Source organism: Barbatula barbatula, assembly GCF_947034865.1.
Source record: "Barbatula barbatula genome assembly, chromosome: 4".
NCBI lineage: Eukaryota > Metazoa > Chordata > Actinopteri > Cypriniformes > Nemacheilidae > Barbatula > Barbatula barbatula.
Genome location: NC_136768.1, coordinates 986,970 through 1,008,457, shown reverse-complemented (window position 1 = coordinate 1,008,457; position 21,488 = coordinate 986,970). Strand labels below are relative to the sequence as shown.

Here is a 21,488-nt window from a genome sequence, read left to right as displayed (position 1 = left end):
ACAAAATCCCTTAGCAAAACGATTATTCATCACAACAAAATCTTGTCAACTAAATCTAACATGCTAGCAAACCAGTAGGAAATTTGAAACTCCTGATCTTTTGCAATATTAGATATGGCAGATGACAAATGAACCAAGCATTGTGGATAAGTAGAGAAGGTGAAGGAATGGAAAATGTCGCCCGGTTTAATAATACTGGAGTCCTTCGTGGGTTCAAGACCACAGAAATATTCATATGTATGGAAACCTAAATAAGCAGATCATATGTTTAATTTCTTTAGTTCCTGACCCAGAACTCATTTGTCCATATAAAGAAAAGAACATCAGACCTCCATCTGTCTCTTCATCTTCTGTTCATGAGACGTTCCTGCTGAAGGACGTTTGGTGTCATTTGCGTTCCAGCTGAAATCCAAACGGTGGAACAAGTGACAGCTTGAGTTTATTCCACATTAAAACACACCAAACAGAGGCTTTCTAAAGTTGAGAACCAGTATGCGTTTACAGTCGGCCCTTAATAGTGTTTGGACACGTGTTTTCAGTTTATGTGAAGTGAGGTCCAGACATTTGAAGTGTAAAATAAGTGTCTAAATATATTTTATTTGGAGGAACTGTAGGTCAGAGATTCATATTCAAGAGCTTTAATACCATCTGTGCTTTGGTACTTTTGTGCATTCTGTAAAAACATATGATAAATACAATAACAATAAAAAGAAGAATATAAATACACAAGTAATACAAATGAAGGTTGATTTGCTCAAATGGCACTGTTTCTTTTTTAGATTAGATTAGATTCAACTTTATTGTCATTACACATATACAAGTACAGTGTAACGAAATGTAGTTTAGGTCTAACCAGAAGTGCAGGATATACAGTTAGAATAAATACAGAATACAATATTGAGAAAATATTATACAGTTATGGAAAAATGGTACAGTAGGTATGTTCTATGAAAATATGACAATGAACAATATATACGGATCATGACTATGAACATTAACACTATGAACATTAATGTACAGGTGGATATGAGCAGATAATAATTTAGACTAAACAATAGTGCAAGTGATTTAAGTGTGCATAGACATTAGCTGTTAAAGTTGCAATGCAATAGGTGAGTTAATGCGGTTATTAAAGTTACGGTGCAGTATAAGAGTTAATAATAGGTCGCAGTCCAGAAGATGAGTTAATGCAGTTATTGAGGTTACAGTGCAATAGATGAGTATACAGCAATGAAGAAACCAGCACTGTTACATACACAGAGAAAAAGAGAAAATAACATAAAGTCGAAATGTTTGCTATTTCTATATGTATTGTTTTAAATTTCAGCAAGGAAACAGAAAATAAACAGCGTTTCGTAGTGACTCTACGTCCTCGGGGTGAGGGCGGGGTTTTGGTTCTTCATCCTCGGGATGAGGGCGGGGTTTCGAAGCCACGCCCCTTCAGCATCAATCTCATTAATGACTTGACAGCCGTCGATACTCGCTCACAAACTTACTGGGAATAAACACACCTGTGACCCGAACGCAGGTAAGACCATTTACAGCATCACACTTATTGACGAACTCCCTTATTGTGATTATATTACACGTTTTGCCTTCATGAAAAGTTGCGTACATTGCAGCATAATGTCAATTACACTTGATAAACCGGTAAATAAATAGTGTTGTGTACTTTAATATTCACTGTATTCAATTTGACTAGTTTTCAACAGCAAACACTGAAGTATCTCTCTTCTGGAGTTTGAATGTGTGTCTTTTTATATTTGGACACAATGTTTTTTGTAATAAACACATTTAACACGTTTGCACTTTGTCAGTAGTGCCATGGTAATATCCATTCACATTGAAATTCATGCTAGGTCACAGAGATCTGATCATATTTTCCTGCACTGATAAAGTTAATGTGCATTCTCGCTTGTTTGACTCTAACTGTACATATCATTCTAACAATGTGCTGATTCAGAAGAATAACATGGCCATTGTGTCAGATCCTGGTGGTCATGCTGTGTTTGTTTTGGCTGTTTATTGTCTGTTGTTTGTTTATTTATTTATTACTGAACTCTTCACAAGCTACACAAATATGAATCAGGTTTATAATGAGAAGTACCAATCGAGTGGAAGCAGGTTTTCCTGTGTTTTTTCCTGTCTCGCATCTGAATGTGTTATTCATCGGATTGTTTTTCTTCACAGTTTGCTCATCATGCCTAACTGGGGTGGAGGGAACCGATGTGGAGCGTGTCACGGGACGGTGTATCACGCTGAAGAGATCCAGTGTGATGGAAGAAGTTTCCACAAGTGCTGCTTTCTCTGTAGTAAGTCTGCGCTCATGGAACTCACGTGGTAGAGAATTGTGTTTCCTTTACCAAAATCAATGGTGGTTTGGAATAAGTGTAGTGATGTTTTTTTGGCATACTGGTTACTACAAACACCATGGTAAAACTGTGAAAATGGTCAAAATGTTTTACTTTAAATGTTGCTTTGGATAAAGGCATCTGTCAAATGTATAAATGTAAATGTAATGCAAATGCATCTTCTACATGCAAAATACAATTTCATATAAATTCCTTTAGATTTGGGGTTATAAAACTTTTATTTTAATGTCGTTTAAAATGAGAGCATAGAGAAATTTGATGTGTTTGTACTTTGAGATGTTTTTGAAAGGTCATGAATGAGAAGCACTATGCTTGTGCTTTACATCACTGCCAAGTACCAACAAGAATCTTTCTCTCTCTCTCTCTCTCCCATTGTTATTAAAAACATTTCCACTAACGCTTTCAATTGAATCTTGATGTTTGGAGTCTATTTCTACACACTGTAATGAGATCTTTCACCTAATCTTGAAGATCTTGAATGATGTGCTTCAGGTGTGTTCGATCAGATTTGGACATAAACCTGTGTGGGAAGTAATAACACGTCATGAGAGCGACTGTTTATTTCAGCCGTTTCTCTCACTTCTGTGTGTGACATCGTTTGTTTTTCTTCAGGACAATGTCCCATTCTGACTTGGGCCTAAATCAGCTCACATCGAGTCACATTCTCTATACTAATTCAACATTTAAACAAACCGTGTCTGTGTTTGTGCTGAAGACGTGACATCATGTTGGTGAGTTTTGCATAGACGTGCATGATCTCGAGTAAATTGAACAGTCTTGTTTTTGTGTTTTGTTCTTCTCAGTGGTCTGCAGGAAAGGTTTAGACAGCACCACACTGGCCATCCACGACCAGGAGATCTACTGCAAGTCCTGTTATGGCAAAAAGTACGGCCCGAAAGGATACGGGTACGGCCAGGGGGCGGGAACGCTCAATATGGACCGTGGCGAGAGGCTGGGCATCAAACCAGAAGAGTGAGAGCTTGTCTTCATATTTGATGTTTAAGTTCACCATAAACCCAAACAGAGTAAACAGAGGGCCTTGATAGTGTCTGACTACATGTAAATGACGTAAGACTTATCGTGGGTCAGCGCTCGTCAGGTGATTATTGTTATGAAAGCGAGTATTATGTAAGCAGATCTTCTGCACAGCCGAGCAGACCCCCGTCGCCCTCTCTTCATACTCGCTCAACAAAGACTTTCATTCAAAGCCCTTAGACACGAGCTGCTTCATTACTCCCTGCTTTTATCCAGGACACAAACACACCGGCCCACCTCAAACCCAAACCCGTCCAAGTTTGCTCAGAAGTTCGGAGGCTCGGAGAAGTGCGCACGCTGTGGAGAGGCCGTGTACGCTGCCGAGAAGGTGAAGGGCGCTGGAAAGGTGAGACAAGTGCAAGAATCACAATATAATGAACCCATTTCATTTTAATGTCAATGTAAAATCAAGTATGCTTTCTAAGCCTCAGCATCCATGTCATATTTGTATACCTCGATTGACTCCTAATAGGAAACCATTGAAATGTTTTGAGAAATAATAGATCTTATTAATCTCAATGAAGATTCAGCTCAGCTTGATTTTTCTTCCTCTGCCGTGTCTCTCAGCCGTGGCACAAGAACTGCTTTCGCTGTGCCAAATGTGGAAAGAGTTTAGAGTCGACCACACAGACAGAGAAAGACGGTGAAATCTACTGCAAGGGTGAGTCATTCTCTGATCACACAAATCCTACAGCCTTTTAAAAGGGCTGTGCATACAGTATACATAAGTATATATAGGAGACCTTTATTTACTATTGCACAATGAATAGTCTTCAAACTAAAGTATTCAACTGTGACACGGTTTTACAACAGCAGGAAAGAACTGCTTTACATACAGATCTGATTGAGATCGTTCATTAAATCCCAACTGTGAGAACCGACACTGACATCAAAGCTAAAGAACTGGAGGGTCTCATAAGACCGCCATCATTAGCTTCAAAAGCTAGAGATTGGTCCGTCTGAAGAGGCGTTCTGAGGTCTAAACCCAACACTTGTTAGAAACACTCGTGCAAACTCTAGTCGAGTTCACTCATTAACCGCATTTCTGCCTAACTGAGGCTCTTTCTTCTTTCTTTTAGCGTGTTATGCAAAGAACTTTGGACCCAAAGGATTTGGATACGGTCAGGGAGCAGGGGCTCTTGTCCACGCTCAATAATATCCATCACTTTACATTGTCTAAAGGTTACTACACTTTTCAAAAGACGTTCAATTTTATAAGCATCTACAATAATATTGTATTTGTGATAGATCCCCTAAAAAATAAAACTTCGGACATTATTTTCTCACGCTCTTGTCATTTCAAACATGTATGACAACCCATTTTACTACAGTAAAGACTTAAAGCCAATGCAAATAGACTGGATTGTAATTTGATGAAAGATGCTTTTCATGCTTGGATTGTAATTCAAGTAAAAAGTCCATTATGATCTCATGCTGGCTTCAGTCATTGGCTGTAAATCATATTACGTTTATTTGCACAACTCGTCGTAGTTATACTAATAAACTAATGCATGGGACTCTCACCTTTAAACCTTTTATTAATAAAGCCATTAAAATCGAACCATGCCCAATAAGTTTACATGTGAAGCAGAGTTAAGGTGATGTCCTGATCTCAGCTGAGGCACTGGAGATGAGCATGTGCTTTTCACACGGTGGGGAAACAGCCGGCATAGGAAACAACAAAGCGGATACTGTATATATGGTGTAAAAACAGTGTCACGCATATATTCTCTTCCTCACGATGAAGGTTACTATGCCTAATTAAGGTATTACAGTATGGGGCTCATCCAGAGGTCCATTAGTTAGTGATGATGCATGGCGTCCTCTTGATGTCATCACGTTATGTCGTGACAGTTTCTTGCATCTACTGCACTGCTGCTTGCTTTACAATTTGTACATCCAAGGATACAAGAAACCCAGCAATGAAACATACAAAAAACTCTTCAGATCATTGGATGAGAGTGGAAACATTCAGATATAATACATCCGCAGACCAAGGGACACGTAATAACGCTACACACATTGGATAAAAAAAAGAGAGAAAATACACTTGCAAATACTGAACATTCACTATTTACAGATGTCTCTGGGATGGGAGGAGTGGTCACTATGGTAACGGCCACAGGTCCGGCCTTTACACGTGCAGTGGAGACTTGCAGGGTAAAAGAGGTCTATTCACAGCAGTGGCAGACGTCACTAAAAGCTACATAAACTCGTAATCATAGTTAATTTTTTTCTCGCCGCTTTTTGGTGCGAGAAAAAAGAAAACGGGGAGCAGCTTCAACTAACACGGATAAAAATAAAAACAAACGGAAAGTCACTCACGGAAATCAATCTTATCGGTTTATGTACAGATGCACATTCTTTACATGAGTTTATCCCGTCGGCTGCTGCCATGACAACACCACACACAGGAAGAGGAAATGCAGGAGAGGAAAAGGGGGAGGAGCTTCCTCTCGTATCTGATGATCTCTTGGAGAATTGGCGGAAAATCGAGCTCGATGCTTTATCGACGAGGAAAAAAGATCAGTGCATTGTTTGAAGCAAAGTTGCCACCAAAAAAATAAAAGAAACAAACTATCAGGTCCAACTATAATGTAGACACTTACTAAACCTACACATATATAATAAATATAGAGTTTCACATATGAGTGTGTTATTTCTCTTCAATCCTGAATCTCACATAATTGGTCAAAAGCATGACATGATTAATATTTCCTCCTAAATAAAAAAATAGGAAAATTAAGCTTGTTTTAAGATTTTTCTATTTATGTTGATACTTAACAAGGTTTCAGATTTAGGCTTTAAACGGCTCTACATAAAAGCTTGATTTTCTTTCTTTTGATTTGGAGGTCAAATATCTGTCGGACATGTTCTTGACCGGTTATCTATCTAAACTATTGAACATGCTGCAAATGTACAAATATGTTAAAATGTAAAATTGAAAAACATACGTGAAATGACCACATGGTACCATAATTACTCTTTGAAAAATACTCTATAAATAGGTTAAAATAAATATGTTTACATCACATTATTTAAAAGGGCACCTGTCAGGTCATGTAAACACAGGTCTTTATGATGTCTGTGTATCAAAACATCATAAAGAATCATGATCAGATGAACTCCACACAATTCACCCAAAAATAAACTGCAACGGAGCACAAGAGAAATTTTGAAGTAATTTAGTTTTTGTTTATCTTTGGGTGAACTGTCCCTTTAAAAACACCGCCTTGCGCTCCTGCCATGCTTAATTTCAGTCCTGTAGAGTTCCAGGTTGTAACAGGACCTTTAACTGAAAAATGCAACAAAGGGATTCACGAGAAACAAACATAGAAGTAACAAAACCGAAAAGCACTCGATGTGCAAACCAAAAGCGTTTCTTCTGTCCAGCGGCGGAGAGATACTTCAGTTTGTTTTACTGCATACGCTGTGTGCCTCTGATGTTATTAAACTCCTCCTCTTCCTGTTCCTCTCAACCCTGCATCTCAGTGCCGTCTACGGCAGGGGGAGGGGTCTGGTCGCGGTGGGCAGGTTGTGATGGTAACCGATAACAGCATGCGTATCCTGACGGGATGAGGTTTGGAGTCTCTCTGTGAGGAAAACCTCTCCCCTTTTCTCTCTCTCTCTCTCCCTCTCTCTTTCTCTCTCTCCCTCTCTCTCTTATTCTCGCTCGCTCCTTCACGCTACACCAGCTGGTATCCCGAGCCGGACGTCTGGTCGTAATCTATCGTGTACTGAGAGGTCCAGTCCACCGCCACAGGCCGAAGCAGACCGCAGCACCTCAGATCAAAGAAATTGATGAGGTTCCTCATACAGCCGTGACTGCACGCAGAAAACACAAGAGCAACGTTACACCGGAAACCAAATGAACATTGAACACACACAAAAACATTTCTTTCTCTTTATTACTCACTTGAATGGGCTCTCGATGGACGTGGCTGTAACTTTAAAGTGCTTGTAACGCCTGGCGTTCATTCTCTCATTTGTAGTGATGCCCAGAACAGCGATCTAAAGAGAAACCCAGCAGATTAACATCAAATGAAGTCGACACAAAAGTGACATCTGACATTCGTGACAAAAAGATGCAAATGGAGGAATAATGGTAACGTGTGTCTGTCACCTGATAAAGCTGGCACATGATAAGCACAGCGACCCACATGAAGTGAAACACACTGTTTAGAAACATCCAGAACATCCACGGCGAGCAGGTGGCGATCTGAGTGATGTACATCCAAAAGCCATCTTTAGTGTAGCTCGTAGCACAGTGAATCCTCCAATCTGACAAACACAGAACACACCAAACTCAACAATAACAAACTGGAGTAGTTATGAATCCGGTTTCGTTTATTGTGCATTACAATTAATATCAATCAAACTGCCGTTGGATTGTTTTGATTTAAGCCGTAGTAACTCAAACAATACAGCTAACTAACACAGTAAAAGACAATAAAAACATGATTTTTGAAAAATGTTATCTCTCTTTTTCTCTTCATATATAGACTATAAAAAGAATAATGTTAACATCAGAAAAGGATTTACATTAGGCTTTTAAAAACACGAAACAAGACTAAACATAGAAGTGTGTGTGTAACTCACAGCAAATACAGCCGTATATCATCCAACAGATCATACACAACAGGAAGAATAAGTAGCATATGAAGTAGCGATGGTTCCCACTTCCTGTCCAGACAACGACAAGAAAGAGAAATGAGTCGCCACTGACGATTGGATTTGAGTAACTTTGATGGGAAATGTTTGAGTTCGTATTGAGATCCTCAATAATATTGACTTTTGACTGCAGCTCAGTTTGACACAGTCTCAAACTCTAATGCTATTTCTGACTCTTTCTCTCAGGAGCCACATCTGACTTTCGTGTCTTTGGGTTACTCACCTACACAGTTGCCCACCCACGGGCAGTGATGATCAAACTTGGCGATGCATCGATTGCACACAGCGCAGTGTTTCGATCTGATTGGTTTTCGTATCTGTAGGCAATTAAATGGAGCGGTTACAAGTTTGGTTTTACGTGACGGCACCTTCATGCAAATCAAACCCTTCTGTTATCAGCTGTCATGTGTTTCACACCAAAATACAGTCGTCATTACCAAACAGGTGCTGCAGAATATACTGAGATCCAGACAGCCTGTTTCTGCCAACTCAACAATAGTCTAGAGAGAGAAGAAAGAGAGAACGATTGAGACGAGACCAGGCATTTAACAATCCATTCATACGGTCAGTGCTGAATGACACATGTTCACCTTCTTCTTTTGCTCCTCCGATGCTTTGATAATGCCAGGGTCAGACTTCCAGGACTTGCCGAAGTTGTAAAAGAGAGCGAGACTGTTGAGCAGGAAGGGCAGGTGGACGGTGAGGAATGGGAGATGTGTGAAGCGTTAAGGAACCGGTTTACATGCTTTCAAGAGTTTTCACATTTGTTTAACTTTTCCCACTCTGATAAATGATTACCATTACCATATGATGAATGAGCCCATCGTGATCTGGGAATGAAACCCAAAGTGTCATTAAATATGACACTGACACTTAAAATATGAGACCGATCCACCACATGCAAACTTAAAGTCAACAGACTGAATTCTGCAGGATAATGAATATAGTTTACATCTCAACCCCTGTGTTCCTGCTGAGTCAAGCATCCGTGTACGGATGTCTGCAAAGACGAAGCCTCTGAATCAAATCCAAACAAAAATTCATGGCAGGACAAATGCAGGAAATTCAAGGTTGATACGGAATGTGCAGCTGCGATTAAAGGACAAAGTACGTCCACAAGGAGAGTGTGTCTCTTTAAGTGGGTCAGGGGTTTGGCTGACAGAAGAGCTATTCCACAACTGCAGCACTTATGCTAAAACAGGAGCTGAATCCTCACAGGAGATGTTCTGTTGTTAGACGATGAGGGGAAACCGATCCACCCGTGTGATTTCAGCTGCTGTTTCTGACAGAGATGTACACACCAGCCATCACTCTTCAATAACAGCTGAACACAAAACACATTGTGTGAACCGCTTCAGTTTATCAACTGGACAGAATCAGATAGGAGAATAGAGTGCATTGTTTCTCGCTATATTTAGACCGTATACACTGACAATATACCGTAACAAGAAGCACAAGATATGAAGAGCAAATGTTGTTTGAAAAGATCAAGAGTGAATCTCCAGCACGCTCCTTCAACCGTCATACCCAGACTGGCGTCTCAGGGGTCATATAGCCTCGAATAGAGCATTTAACATTGAAAAAAAGACTGCGATAACCAATAAAACACCTATTTTTGAAGGCTTAGAATGCGAGAGCAACAGAGCAAGTGATATAAAATCTTGAAAGGATATCGGTCCAAAACCAATAAAACCAGGTGATGTACATCCAGAACTTAGTGGCCAGATAGATGCCCAGGGGAAGAGCACTATGCATGGAGTGATCAAAAAAAGACCTACACAGAGAGAGAGAGAGTGACATTTGAGTGATGGCTGTCCACACGCAGGTAAAAGTCCTTGAGTGTGTAACTTACTTGGAGAGGAACTGCACAACAAGCCACACAGCTACATACATCACACCCTTGATGAGCCACGAGTCGATGTCCAGATCAGCGATGAATCCCACCAACCAAATCACGAGGAATGGAGTTCCCAACATCACCTTCTGCCTGAACTCCTGCCAGCACACAAACACAACACGTTCCTTATTTGATGCATTTCTGAGCGAGTCTCTTCAGAATGAGTGCGTTTCATTCATTCTACCTTGTCCATTTTGAGTCGTTTTAAGTACGACGGGCTGTCGTAACCTTTGGCCTGTCTGGCCTCCTGCAGGTGATTTGTCATCCACACGTTTTTCCTCTGTTTGGCCAAATCCAGCGGCGTCTCGCCCTGTCATGACCCAAACAAACATTTCAATTACGAGAGGCTGTGATCTCCTGTGAATGTAATACCTCCCGTCATCTGTGACTGTACCTTAATGTTTTGTGCATCGACGTTAGCGTTGGCCTCCAGAAGCAGACTGATGACGGTGGTGTTTCCTGCCAGAACGGCCCAGTGCAGAGCTGTGTTCTTATGATATTTATCACCCAGATTGACAGACACGTTAAACGTCAGCAACAGACGCGTCGGGTCAACACTGCAGTGTAACACAAGAGATTACAAACATCAGCTTGACCTTTCGTTACAGCGAGAGATAAATATCCAAAAATAACACACACAGACCTGTGTGTCCGATACGCCGCCCACATCAAAGGGGTCATTCCATTCTGATCCATCATATCCACATCCTGAAAGAGACAACATTAAAACTGTAACATGAAACTGACATCACAGCCGTCATATGGCTGCACCGCCCCCTGCAGGTCAAAACCGAAATGCTTTTATAAACAGATCTCTATAAATGCCAATAAACATCATTCTGAAACTATATTTCATAATAAAAAGTCCAGTAGAATGAGTGTACCTGTCCCTTAGCGATGAGGTAGGCCACGATCGAAGTGTGTCCAAACTGAGCGGCCAGGTGCACACAGCTACAGCCCTCCCCGTCGATCAGAGACGGATCTGCGCCGTACTTCATTAACTGAACCACCATGGACAGATGCCCCTGTCTGAAAGACATGTTTACACAACACTCAATTTAAAATCCATATTTATTTCTGGTGCGATAACAAGAATGCAGTTGATTTATATAATACTTCTTTTTTTTAAAGCAGTCTATACACAGAAACACAGTCACCTTGTAGCCCAGTGCAGTGGTGTGGAGTTGAGATCTCCTCCCAGCTGATCCACTACGCCCCCTTTCGATATGTAATATCTGCAAACATGTTGTTGATGTGTGTTAACATCTGATCTGAGCTCAGCGCACAACTTCACAAACAGAAAGTCAAATGCACGACTGCAGTGTGTGTGTGTGTGTGTGTGTCACACAATGACATGAAGCAGGTTCTTATTAAGAGGATGTGCATGCGTGTGCAAACACACAATTCTGGTCTGTGCTGTCTCATTGTGCCTCTCTTTTGCATTGCATCGCAGTTATAACTCTGTGAAATAAATAAAGCAGCGGTGTAGAGGGAGTGGAGAGAGACGTACTTGACCAGGTCTATGCGGTTGTTGATCGCCGCCCAATGTAGAAGTGTGACATTTTCTTTATCCGGCTGACGCACGTCATATCCGGCCTCCACCAGCTCACGACACCGCTCGAAGATGCCATACCTGCACACACAAATTCAGTTTACAAACTACGCAGGAAAATATTCAACATGACAACGCTGGACGTGTGGGTCAGATATATTTGCATGAGGAAAAAGAAACAAACTAAAGAAAACTTTTGAGTTTCACATGTGTGGTGTGTTCAGCATGTGGGTCACGAGATGCAAATAATGCTTCACATTTAAAGTGATAGGTCAACTATCACTTTAATGTTCAGATGACATTTAGCTTTTATCAATATTTCTAAACAGCCTTTTCATGATGTAGATCTGTGTTATGTTTGTGGGTGAGGGAAACGTTGAAGTGATGCCCTTTTTGATACTGGTAATGATGAAACTGTGCGTGTGTGTGCGTGTGTACTCACTGGGTGGCTTTGACAATGTCCCAAGTGCTGTAGTCGTCCACATGACTTTTGCGGCTAACGCTTTCGCTGTAGCCATGGTTATAGTGACTCTGGGCTTTAATTTCCTGTGTGAGAGAGACAAAGCGAGAGAGTCCGTTTATATCTACACAGAGATTAATGGGTGAATACAGACAAGTTGAGCAGTCAGTCTCAATGCTGACAAAACGCAAACTGTTTATATGACGTAAGACAAACTGTAAGACAGTTTAAAGAGACCGGGTCAAGGAAGACAGGATATAAAAATCATTTATTGAACATTGACACAGAGCTCCGTTGATGTGGTACGGATGCTGGTCTTGATGGGTCGGGGGAGGATGTGTATGGTGACAGCAGATGTCCAACAGCTTCTGGCTCTATTGATCAGAAGGGAGGGTCGGTGTGTATTGTATTAAAGGGTCAATGCTCAAGGGATGCCCATCATGTCCGGCATAATACAAAAAAAACACTCTAAACACTTTTATAGCAAATGTTCCAGGGACACTGAGCCCTTTTAATACAATTTACTTTATATTAGCCGATTTCAGAAAGAAAAGCTTAATAAAACTACAACTACATCTTGAAAATGTTATTACTATAATAGACTACAGATATTACACAGATAAATGAACAAATAAAGTGAAATGGTGATATCAAAGGACAAACAATAAACACTCAAAGTATTCCTGACACAGACACGACACGAGAATGCATTTATTTATTCAAATGATATTACATTTGTTTTTATAAATAGTATTTGAAATCATCTCCATCCACAGACAGTTTAGTATGCAATGCTAATTGAGTCTCTACCCTCAATGGTGAACACTAACTGGTAGGGAAACATGCTTTATCAACACAATCCCACATTCATGTTTTGCTGATGATGGTAAGAACATGCTCCCCTACTAGAATAAATAAAAATGAAACACTGTCATGTCATGACTTTAATAATACAACATTGAGAAAAAGCCCAAAATCCAGCAGGCCGAAGAGAACAGCGGGAGGTTCTTCAGCTCTATAGCAGCAGATGTCCACTTAACCCACACATACACACCATATTAATACAGAAACACATCACACCAGAAATCAAGAGCACACAACCCGCAAGCTTCGAGCTCATGAATCTAAAAACACACTCGGATGCGAAACCAGAAAATTCAGCATCGCTGGTCTCTATTGAGTCGTGCTCGTTCCGTTTATTGCTTTTCCTGGTGTCTCTGATCTCAGTCTAATTCATTACACGCCTAATATTCCTCAGAGAAAGAAGAACAGCATCTGCCACAGACACCGACAGCACTGACGTTGCTTTAATATCTTATCAACAGTTTAATAGTTTCATGGCAGTTCATTTATCACTTCTGCAGGCCTGTGCTGACCAACAACTGCACAACATTTACTCGTAAGATCACAGATGAGATCTCATTCATATCTAATATCGTAATATATTGGGGGCCACAGATTCTATAGCATTTTATGAAATATACCCAATTTTAATGTCAAAGCGATGCATCTACACAAAGGGGGCCTTACTAAGAAAAGTTTGAGAACCGCTGTATTTGACATCAATGAGATTGAAAGGAGAGAAGCAGTTTGAAACTTGTGTTTAAGTCTCATCTGTGTCTGGGATATTTCTCCTTCGAATAGAGACAGAAATCTGACAAATAAGAGTTTGAGAAGAGATGTCAACAATGTGCAGACTGAGATATTATTGAAGATCTCAATATGAACTGAAACATTTCTCAACATCTTTACTCAAATCCAGATTATTTCACCTCCGCAATCTACATTCATTTGCTTTGTGCAACAGTTAGCTGTACAGTTCGAGGATCATGTTAAAATGATTTATATCACAGCATGTGATCGTATGAAATAAAACACCACCGCAACAGAAACACAAAGACGTTTACTTGTGAAAGAAGTCACACCCACAGGCTCCACAGAATAAGGAAACACAAACACAATGTCTGAAAGCAAATGTTAACGGAAATGCTTTCTTCAGCAGCTCAATACAAATATCTGAAGACCACAGCGATGGTTATAAGAATCAAAACTGTTTGAAACTCTTTTCACCGCCACATACACCTTCACATTGACCCTTCGACTATTACACCAGACCAAAAACAACAGAGATGATCGGCCAGGACCGATCATGAAGCAGATGGCTGGACCTTTATTCTTTACCCCAAATCTGCTCCTGTGAACCCAGACAAGAGCTCATAGCGGGAACTAGATATCGTCCCTTCTAGTTAACAACATCCGAGTGGTTACCTTCTGTTGTTGTGGGATTTCAAAAACATTTTTCATCTGTTGTGTTTAGAAGAATACATAAATCCTGCATTCATTGAATTGCCCTGTTTGTACTTGAATACAGATTTACTTCTGCTTTTATTAGACCTGCCGATGAAAAGATGCCAGCTGGAACAGCGGCAGAAATTCTCTTATACGCATCTGATGTACATTACAATCGCACTATGAAGTCGACTGAAACGTTTATGTTTCAATCAAGTGGTTGTGTGTAAACAAACTGTCCCCATCACAGTTTTACAGTATTCTATCCTTTCCAGCGACCTGTTCATTTGAACAACAGCGCATTAGACATATATGATTATAACTGAGTGATTTAACATCACATCAGATAACTGAAACCATGCAAACAATCCTGAAAGCTCTCCTGCTGCAACAACTAGACTTAGGCTAAAATAATAACAATGACATAACTTTTATTAATTATAAACCTATGTCCATTTTAACATCACCCAGAAACAGTCTGCAGAGCCTTTCACAGGTGATGTCTCTTTCATGTGTCAGTCTTGACTGCATCTACAGCTTTATGGATTATTAGCAAATAATAAATACTCCAATACAAGGTCACAGAATTCAATTCACAAAAATATTTTGACATCCATCTCTGGATCTCTGTCAGTCTGACTGTATACTAAAGGTGTCGGACCTCATTCAAGGAGACATCATGTGTCCAGATTATAATTTATGCAACATTTATAAAATCAGAAAATAAATCTTGCAGATAACTAACAATGACAGATCCAAAGCCGAGGGAGTTGTTCTTTTAATCAACTAAACAATTGTATAAAAATCACACAGACTTTGCTCCCCACGTGAATAAATAGCAAGCCACGACGAACCTTCAATTGTGATTGTAAATGATGTCAATTGTCACTGAATGGGGGACTGTCATTCACTTCCGAACGCAGCACAACACACTATGAAACCCCCATCATTACCTGCTATTCGCGTTTGTCAATGCACCGCATGTCACAAAAACACGTCTCGGCATTAAAATATGAACCTATACACGCGATCATACGCAAAACAAAGATAAAATCAATGAATATGAAAAGCTAGCGTTAGCATGGATGCTATTACGCAGCAGTGGGGGGGATTCAGACCCTCTCTCTCGCTTCTCTCACTTGTGAAAATTGATCGGCGAAAGAAACGCTTCTGCGAGATCACATACAAGCATCTGCTGCGATGCACAGAAGTAAACGTGGCATTTTTCTCTACCTCAGTATGAAGAATCGGGACGCATCCAGCTTCTTTCTCAAATTCGTCCAGAGCGTCCGCCATCTTGCTGCTCGACCGCGCGGAGCATCACGGGAAAAACATCCAGCGGGGTATAAACAGGACGCGCGTGCACGAGAGATACAGCGTTATTTGTTATTTTACTTTTAACATTCATTTTTCACATTCATCGTTATTCAGCTCCTTTCTATTTGTTACGTTGGATGCGTCCCGATTGAAATGTTATTACCGTGTTATTCATGTGCATATTGCAAATTCTAAATCTTTTTTTATCAAACAGTCGTCATAAGTCAATGTTTTGTCATTTATGTTTGAACATTTCTGTAAATAATGGATTACTGTTTGTTTTGAGCAGCGTAGATCTCGCTGTTCGTATGAATGAATATTCCGACTATGCGTTACGTCATCGACCTACTTTGTCAATTATATAGGCCTACTATATAATAGTAAATGGGCAATTCCGTGAAATTTTAGTTTTTACCAACGTTTTTTACTATGGTAACAGCACAAATATTAACATTTGGTACCTATGTGAGATCTCTCTTCAAATTTGTAAAGCATTTGTTTATATTTTTAGTGCATTATTTTTCATAGTCAGGTAAGTGCCACTTTCAGAATTGTCAAATATCGCCACACTTTCCTCATAAATGGACACGTGAAAAATAAAGAGGCATCCCTTCTCCATTCATTTGGGTATTATTGCTTCGGGATTGTGCATGTTATTTCCCAGAAATCCTTCAAAGTGTGTCGTCTCCTAAAAAACGCGTCTTTGTTTTGTCACATCCATTATTTCACTTTTTTTAAATAAAAAATGTGTTCATAGACTGAATTTTTTGTTATGTTTAGACTCTATAAACAAGGGTTTAATAAAATATAAACAGATGGTTCAATATATTCGTAACACATGTATTCTTTGAGCATTTTTATGTCACGTCCGTAACGTTGGAATTGCCCAAACAAGAGTTTGATCTATATGCTTGAAAGCAGCGGTCAGCATTTACATTTGACAATTAGATCAATTTGTGAAAAATACTTTCATGATCAACTATGAAATGTCTTGCGATCGATTATGTCATCGCATGCATTTTGAATGTACATTCGCGCCACAAGGTGGAGCCCTTAGTTTACTTTTTAAACCAGTCCTTTTCTTTATTTCATATTTTTATTAAGATCAAAGTTCAGGAACATATATAAAATATATAGGCACAACCAGTAGTTTGCTCATAATTATGTACGCTATATGTGGCATTGTATTGTTAATACTTATGGTAGAAGAACAATTAACCATAAATTGTGTTTAGCTGTTTTGCATTTTGTGGTAATTTCTTAATTTTTTAACATCTTAGTTTACATTTTTAAGTCGCCTTTATATTCCGTCTACACCGGCTGACCTCAGATCAGCCTGCCAGGAACGATCGCAGAGTGAAGCGCTCGAGCGCGTCAGACATCACTTCCGATCGCAGAGTGAAGCGCTCGAGCGCGTCAGACATCACTTCCGATCGCAGATAGAAACAGTCGAGCAGAGGGAGGAAGACGGACGCGCGAGCGAAGGCGGGCGGTAGTATCGCAATTCAAGGCTTTCATATCTGCTTAAAATCACAGTTAGAGTTCACATTTAACGCATATGTACACGTGTACGTGTCATTCTGCGACAGAATACATCTGATTCGCTTTAACCCGTTTACGATGGACTGACAGGTGGATTCTCCTCAGACGACGCAATCTACAATATTTACGTTTTACATCGTTCTCCAAAAACAAAACCTGCTTCATCCTCAGGAGGACTACAAAGTGGACCATTAAGGTTTGTCTCCATCCTTTATAACGCCTTGGTTTTATAACAATAACGCGTAGACCCGCACTCTGCTGACTGTGTCCCAAAACGTAGCGAGCTGCCTATGTAGACAATATGTTTGGGTACTATTGGGGCTTGCAGCGTATGTGGACGGAAATCATTGGGGTATATAGATTTGAGCAGCACAAGGTTAATATAATAAGCTCAACGACCGAACTGACCATTTTTGGTCGCATTGTGAGCACTATACGTGTGTATTATTGGTGTACAATGATTGAAAACCAAGGTAATACGTGTTTTTAGACATACGTAACGTTACCATAATGATAGTAGACCTTGGGTTGGAGGACAAAATGCAGCACACACACCCATAAATGCTGTCTTACGTTACATTGCAGGTCAATGTTTTGGATTTATTTACATCTGCTTTGGTAAACAATGCAGATCTGGATTGGCTAAAACATTTAGTTATGTGATTCACTTGTCAACTTTACCATGTTTTCTTACTATAAAGATATTAACATTTGGTGGTTCAAATACCCATGTGAGATGTAAAGGATTTGTTTTATTTTTAGTGCATGATTTTTCATAGTCAGGTAAGTGCCATTGTCAGGATTGTCAAATCAATAACGCTACATATTCCTCATAAATGGACACATGAAAATATAAAATAGAGTAACTATTTGATGTCCTATAAAGAGGCATTTCTTTTCCATTCGTTGGGTATTGTTGCTTCACGATTGTGCATTTGATTTCACAGAAATCCAAAGTTTGTCATCTCCCAAAAAACGCGTCCTTGTTTTGTCACATCCATAACAAGAGTTTATTCAAATATAAACAGATGGTTCCATGTTTTTGTAACAAATTCATTCTCTGAGCATTTTTATGTCACGATCATAACGCTGGAATTTTCCATTTACATAATGTAAGTATTGATATGATGATAACAGTAACTTTTATCTATATCCATTATAAATATCTGCTTTTGTAAATATCACCCAAGACATTGTCTCTTTCTACTATGCTTTACAGCCTTGTGCATATACAAATGTTAAACATGTATATTACAGCAGGCTATGATATTATTTAATGTATCACTGAATCACAGTACAGTAACAGTATATGTAAAAGTCTTTATTATTACCATGCAATTTGTTTTGAGGTCACAATACATAGAACGTTACTTTTGCATTCTGGAAACTAATAGATTAAAACGGTAATACCTTTAGTGTGACCTAAAGGCATAATTTCACTGTGTTTCTGAGTTCTTTTATTTATGTTGTTTACAAAGCATGCTGATAATTTAATCGTTGTTTATATTGAAGTGATCATTTATTGCCTAGTATAATACACACCAAATACCTAATTTACCTGCTCAATACACAGATAACCTTCTTGTATTTTATGTTTGTGTGTATGTTTGACCTTTGCATAAAGATTCATGTGACCACTCTCTCTCTCCCCACCCTCTCTCTCTCTCTCTGAAACCTGAGCAATAACTTCACATAGTTTCCTGTCACAGTGACAACGCAGGGATGTGAAATGTAGCACCCGTAATAAATAATCCATGGTATATTTAGCAATAACACTATAATTTCTATCCAAACACGTAAATGTAAACTTGCAAATGTTAATGTATTGGGCATCTCTGATGTCACACGTTGACATTGAACCGTAACTTTCAAGATCTAGATGTGGTGATGTCTGTAAAATGTTTCTGCGTCTTTTTCACCAGCAATCTCTCCATAGATTCTTTTCCTCGAAGACAAGAGTGCATGTGTGCCACTCAAACAAAGCATTGTGCGAGACAGTGATCGTCATTTGCCTGTCAAATAGAGTTTCCATTCCCATGTTTTTCTGTTACTGAAGCTGATGGTGTATTTCTCAGCATATTTTGCATAGTTTTAGCAGTTAAAGCACAAAGAAAGGACAGAATCCGAATGGACTTGGCCAATTTTGGCCGCCTCTTATCTCTGTACCTGCATTATAACAAAACGTTTAATTCGTGTCTTTTACTCAGGCTTTTCATAAACCAGAAAGAAAGCCGTTCCATTTTATGGCTGCCAAAATACACTTATAGGATGAATATAAAATAGACCTCCAACCAAACAAAAGAATGATGCAAAATGATCAAAATTAAGCAATAGAGTTGGACTCTGCTTTTGTTACTGTAAACTGTGGTGTATCGCTGCTGAAACTAGCCAATGGTTAGCCAACCAATCGTGCTCCGGTGCAAACCCTTAGCACCCCAGCGGAGTCTGACCCCCAACCACTCATTTATATGAATGAAGCGCCCCGCTAGTATGGAAGTCCTTGAGGCCACGGACCCAATCCCTGACAATGCTCGAGTAAAAATCAAGTGGAGTTTTAATCCTCATTAATTCCACGCCTTCATTATGGGCTGTTTTACTTCCGTCCTTCACAAGAATGTGGATGTCAAAGCTGTGTCTCAGCTTGGCTCACATACTTTCAAAAACATGGCTGGTGAGCAGTGATGGCGGCCATAAATGTACATTTCTGAAGACAGCTCCCAACTTTTCCATATTTCACAAGGATTTATGTCAGTTTTCCCTGACAGATCGTTTTGATACCGCTGCTGTGTGTACATGAAACTTAAAAAAAAAAGTGAAAGGAAAAACGTTTCCGTTTTTATTGTGTAAACGTACTCTTAATGAGAAACGTGTGTTCTTTCCTGCTACTTGTGTTAGCATGCTCCGGTCGCCTTCACTTGTCTAACCTTTAGTTCATGAAATGAGTTTTCTGCTTCAATCGAACACTAAAGCTCATTCAGGCTCATTCAATCGTAATTTCCTTTGTAAATTCAAGTGTAAACAATGTTGCCAGTTTATCACGTTGTGTTTTTATTGAAACTCGCAGCAGTACATTTCCCAGCCGAGAGATATTTGTGGTTAATATCCTGTAGATTTAACACCTTGACCTGTCTCACATCGGACATTTTTAACAACCTCAGTGGTATTAATATTTTCGAAAGGTTTTGTCTGTTTTGTGCTTGTGTTATTGCCTTCATATTTTGGCCTCTGTTTGGAGACATCTCAAATCAGATCCCTTTATTGTCACTCAACCATATACACAAGTGCAACAGTGGGTGAACGTGTTATGTAGTATGACAAAGAAATACAATACTACAATAGACATTTTCCTGTACACGTTTACACAATAAACATAACTGTACAAGTGTTTAACCACAGTATAACGAATGACACGTAATTTACATATAACTACACTGCAGCAAATGTACACATAATGTGTGTAGTGTACACATTATAAAGAAACATGATTTACACATAACTACACAGCAGCAAATGTACACACAAATCTTACATTTGTCTTGCTGAATTCTTGGTTTATAAATAATCCACACAGCATGTCTTGTCTTGAACGTTGGCAGCTCTTTCTGGAAGAATCAGGGGTTGTTCCGTGGTGTCAGGAGGTTGATGTGTGCACTCGTTGCTGGTGATCTGTGCCTGTATGGACGGAGCACAGAAACTCATTGTCTTGTTGGCTAATGAGTGAACAATGTGTGTGTTCAGTGGGAGTGTGCATGTGCTCTGCACAGACATTAAAAACATAATGACATTTAAAGCATTGTGTTGTAAACTTCAAAACGCGAGAGCATCATGTCTCTTTGTTAATGTCTTGTGGTTTTTGGTGGCATTCTTGAAATAGTTTTCTCTAAGAGATGTGACTATGAATTCACCTTAATTCACCTAAGAAAATTGCCAAACGAAATGAGTGCAATAATATATTTTGTAATATGCAAATGTCATCAATAAAATGCATAAAAACATTTTTGTACGTATGGATATGTTTACGTACACTTTCAAAATGATGCGTTAAATATTTTTAATGAGATATTTTGAAGGATTTAGGAAAACAAACAGTGCTGGGGCACCTTTGACTACCATTTAATTATTCCTACTATGGTAGTCGATGTCCTGGAACTGAAAATTACTAGCATTCTTCCAAAAATCTTTCTTTGTGTTCATATGATCTGAAATTACATGAACGTGAGTAAATTAGTAAATGTTTGGATGAACTATCCCTTTAAGACAACAGTTTTTAGTGTGATATTCTGGTTTGTGATTTGTCCATCTTTTAATTTAGGTATCTCTTCAACAAGACACATGGATTCCGATATTTTATGT

At 39.3% G+C, this 21,488-nt stretch overlaps 3 protein-coding genes across 7 annotated transcripts in view; 2 read left to right on the top strand and 1 right to left on the bottom strand.

Annotated features, from left to right (window-relative positions):
• The first annotated feature begins 1,418 nt into the window (after positions 1 to 1,418).
• csrp2 (cysteine and glycine-rich protein 2) lies at positions 1,419 to 4,959 on the top strand. 2 transcript variants are annotated; one of them, XM_079455022.1, is made up of 6 exons: positions 1,419 to 1,528; positions 2,191 to 2,312; positions 3,176 to 3,344; positions 3,624 to 3,753; positions 3,975 to 4,068; positions 4,487 to 4,959. In XM_079455022.1, the coding sequence occupies exons 2-6, from the start codon at positions 2,201 to 2,203 to the stop codon at positions 4,561 to 4,563; spliced, it is 582 nt and encodes a 193-aa protein (XP_079311148.1). In that variant the 5' UTR covers positions 1,419 to 1,528; positions 2,191 to 2,200; the 3' UTR covers positions 4,564 to 4,959. The 2 variants fall into 2 exon arrangements, with proteins under 2 accessions (XP_079311148.1, XP_079311149.1); XM_079455023.1 differs by lacking the exon at positions 1,419 to 1,528 and adding an exon at positions 1,531 to 1,650 and having other exon boundaries at positions 4,487 to 4,758.
• Positions 4,930 to 15,612, bottom strand: zdhhc17 (zDHHC palmitoyltransferase 17). The gene is made up of 17 exons (XM_079455021.1): positions 15,510 to 15,612; positions 11,970 to 12,073; positions 11,486 to 11,608; positions 11,133 to 11,210; positions 10,860 to 11,004; positions 10,619 to 10,683; positions 10,370 to 10,532; positions 10,160 to 10,285; positions 9,931 to 10,073; positions 9,752 to 9,852; positions 8,669 to 8,793; positions 8,516 to 8,578; positions 8,302 to 8,395; positions 8,007 to 8,090; positions 7,531 to 7,688; positions 7,324 to 7,418; positions 4,930 to 7,232 (listed from the first exon to the last, which is right to left on the bottom strand). The coding sequence occupies exons 1-17, from the start codon at positions 15,570 to 15,572 to the stop codon at positions 7,094 to 7,096; spliced, it is 1,869 nt and encodes a 622-aa protein (XP_079311147.1). The 5' UTR covers positions 15,573 to 15,612; the 3' UTR covers positions 4,930 to 7,093.
• Positions 15,613 to 17,021: 1,409 nt separating this feature from the next.
• osbpl8 (oxysterol binding protein-like 8) overlaps positions 17,022 to 21,488 on the top strand; it is a 31,517-nt gene continuing 27,050 nt past the window's right edge. For 2 of the 4 annotated variants that reach the window (XM_079455028.1, XM_079455027.1), the window contains exon 1: positions 17,022 to 17,331. The gene's annotated coding sequence lies outside the window, so the exon portion shown is untranslated. The remainder of the gene's footprint in view (positions 17,332 to 21,488) is intronic. The other 2 variants (XM_079455029.1, XM_079455030.1) reach the window with 2 other exon arrangements.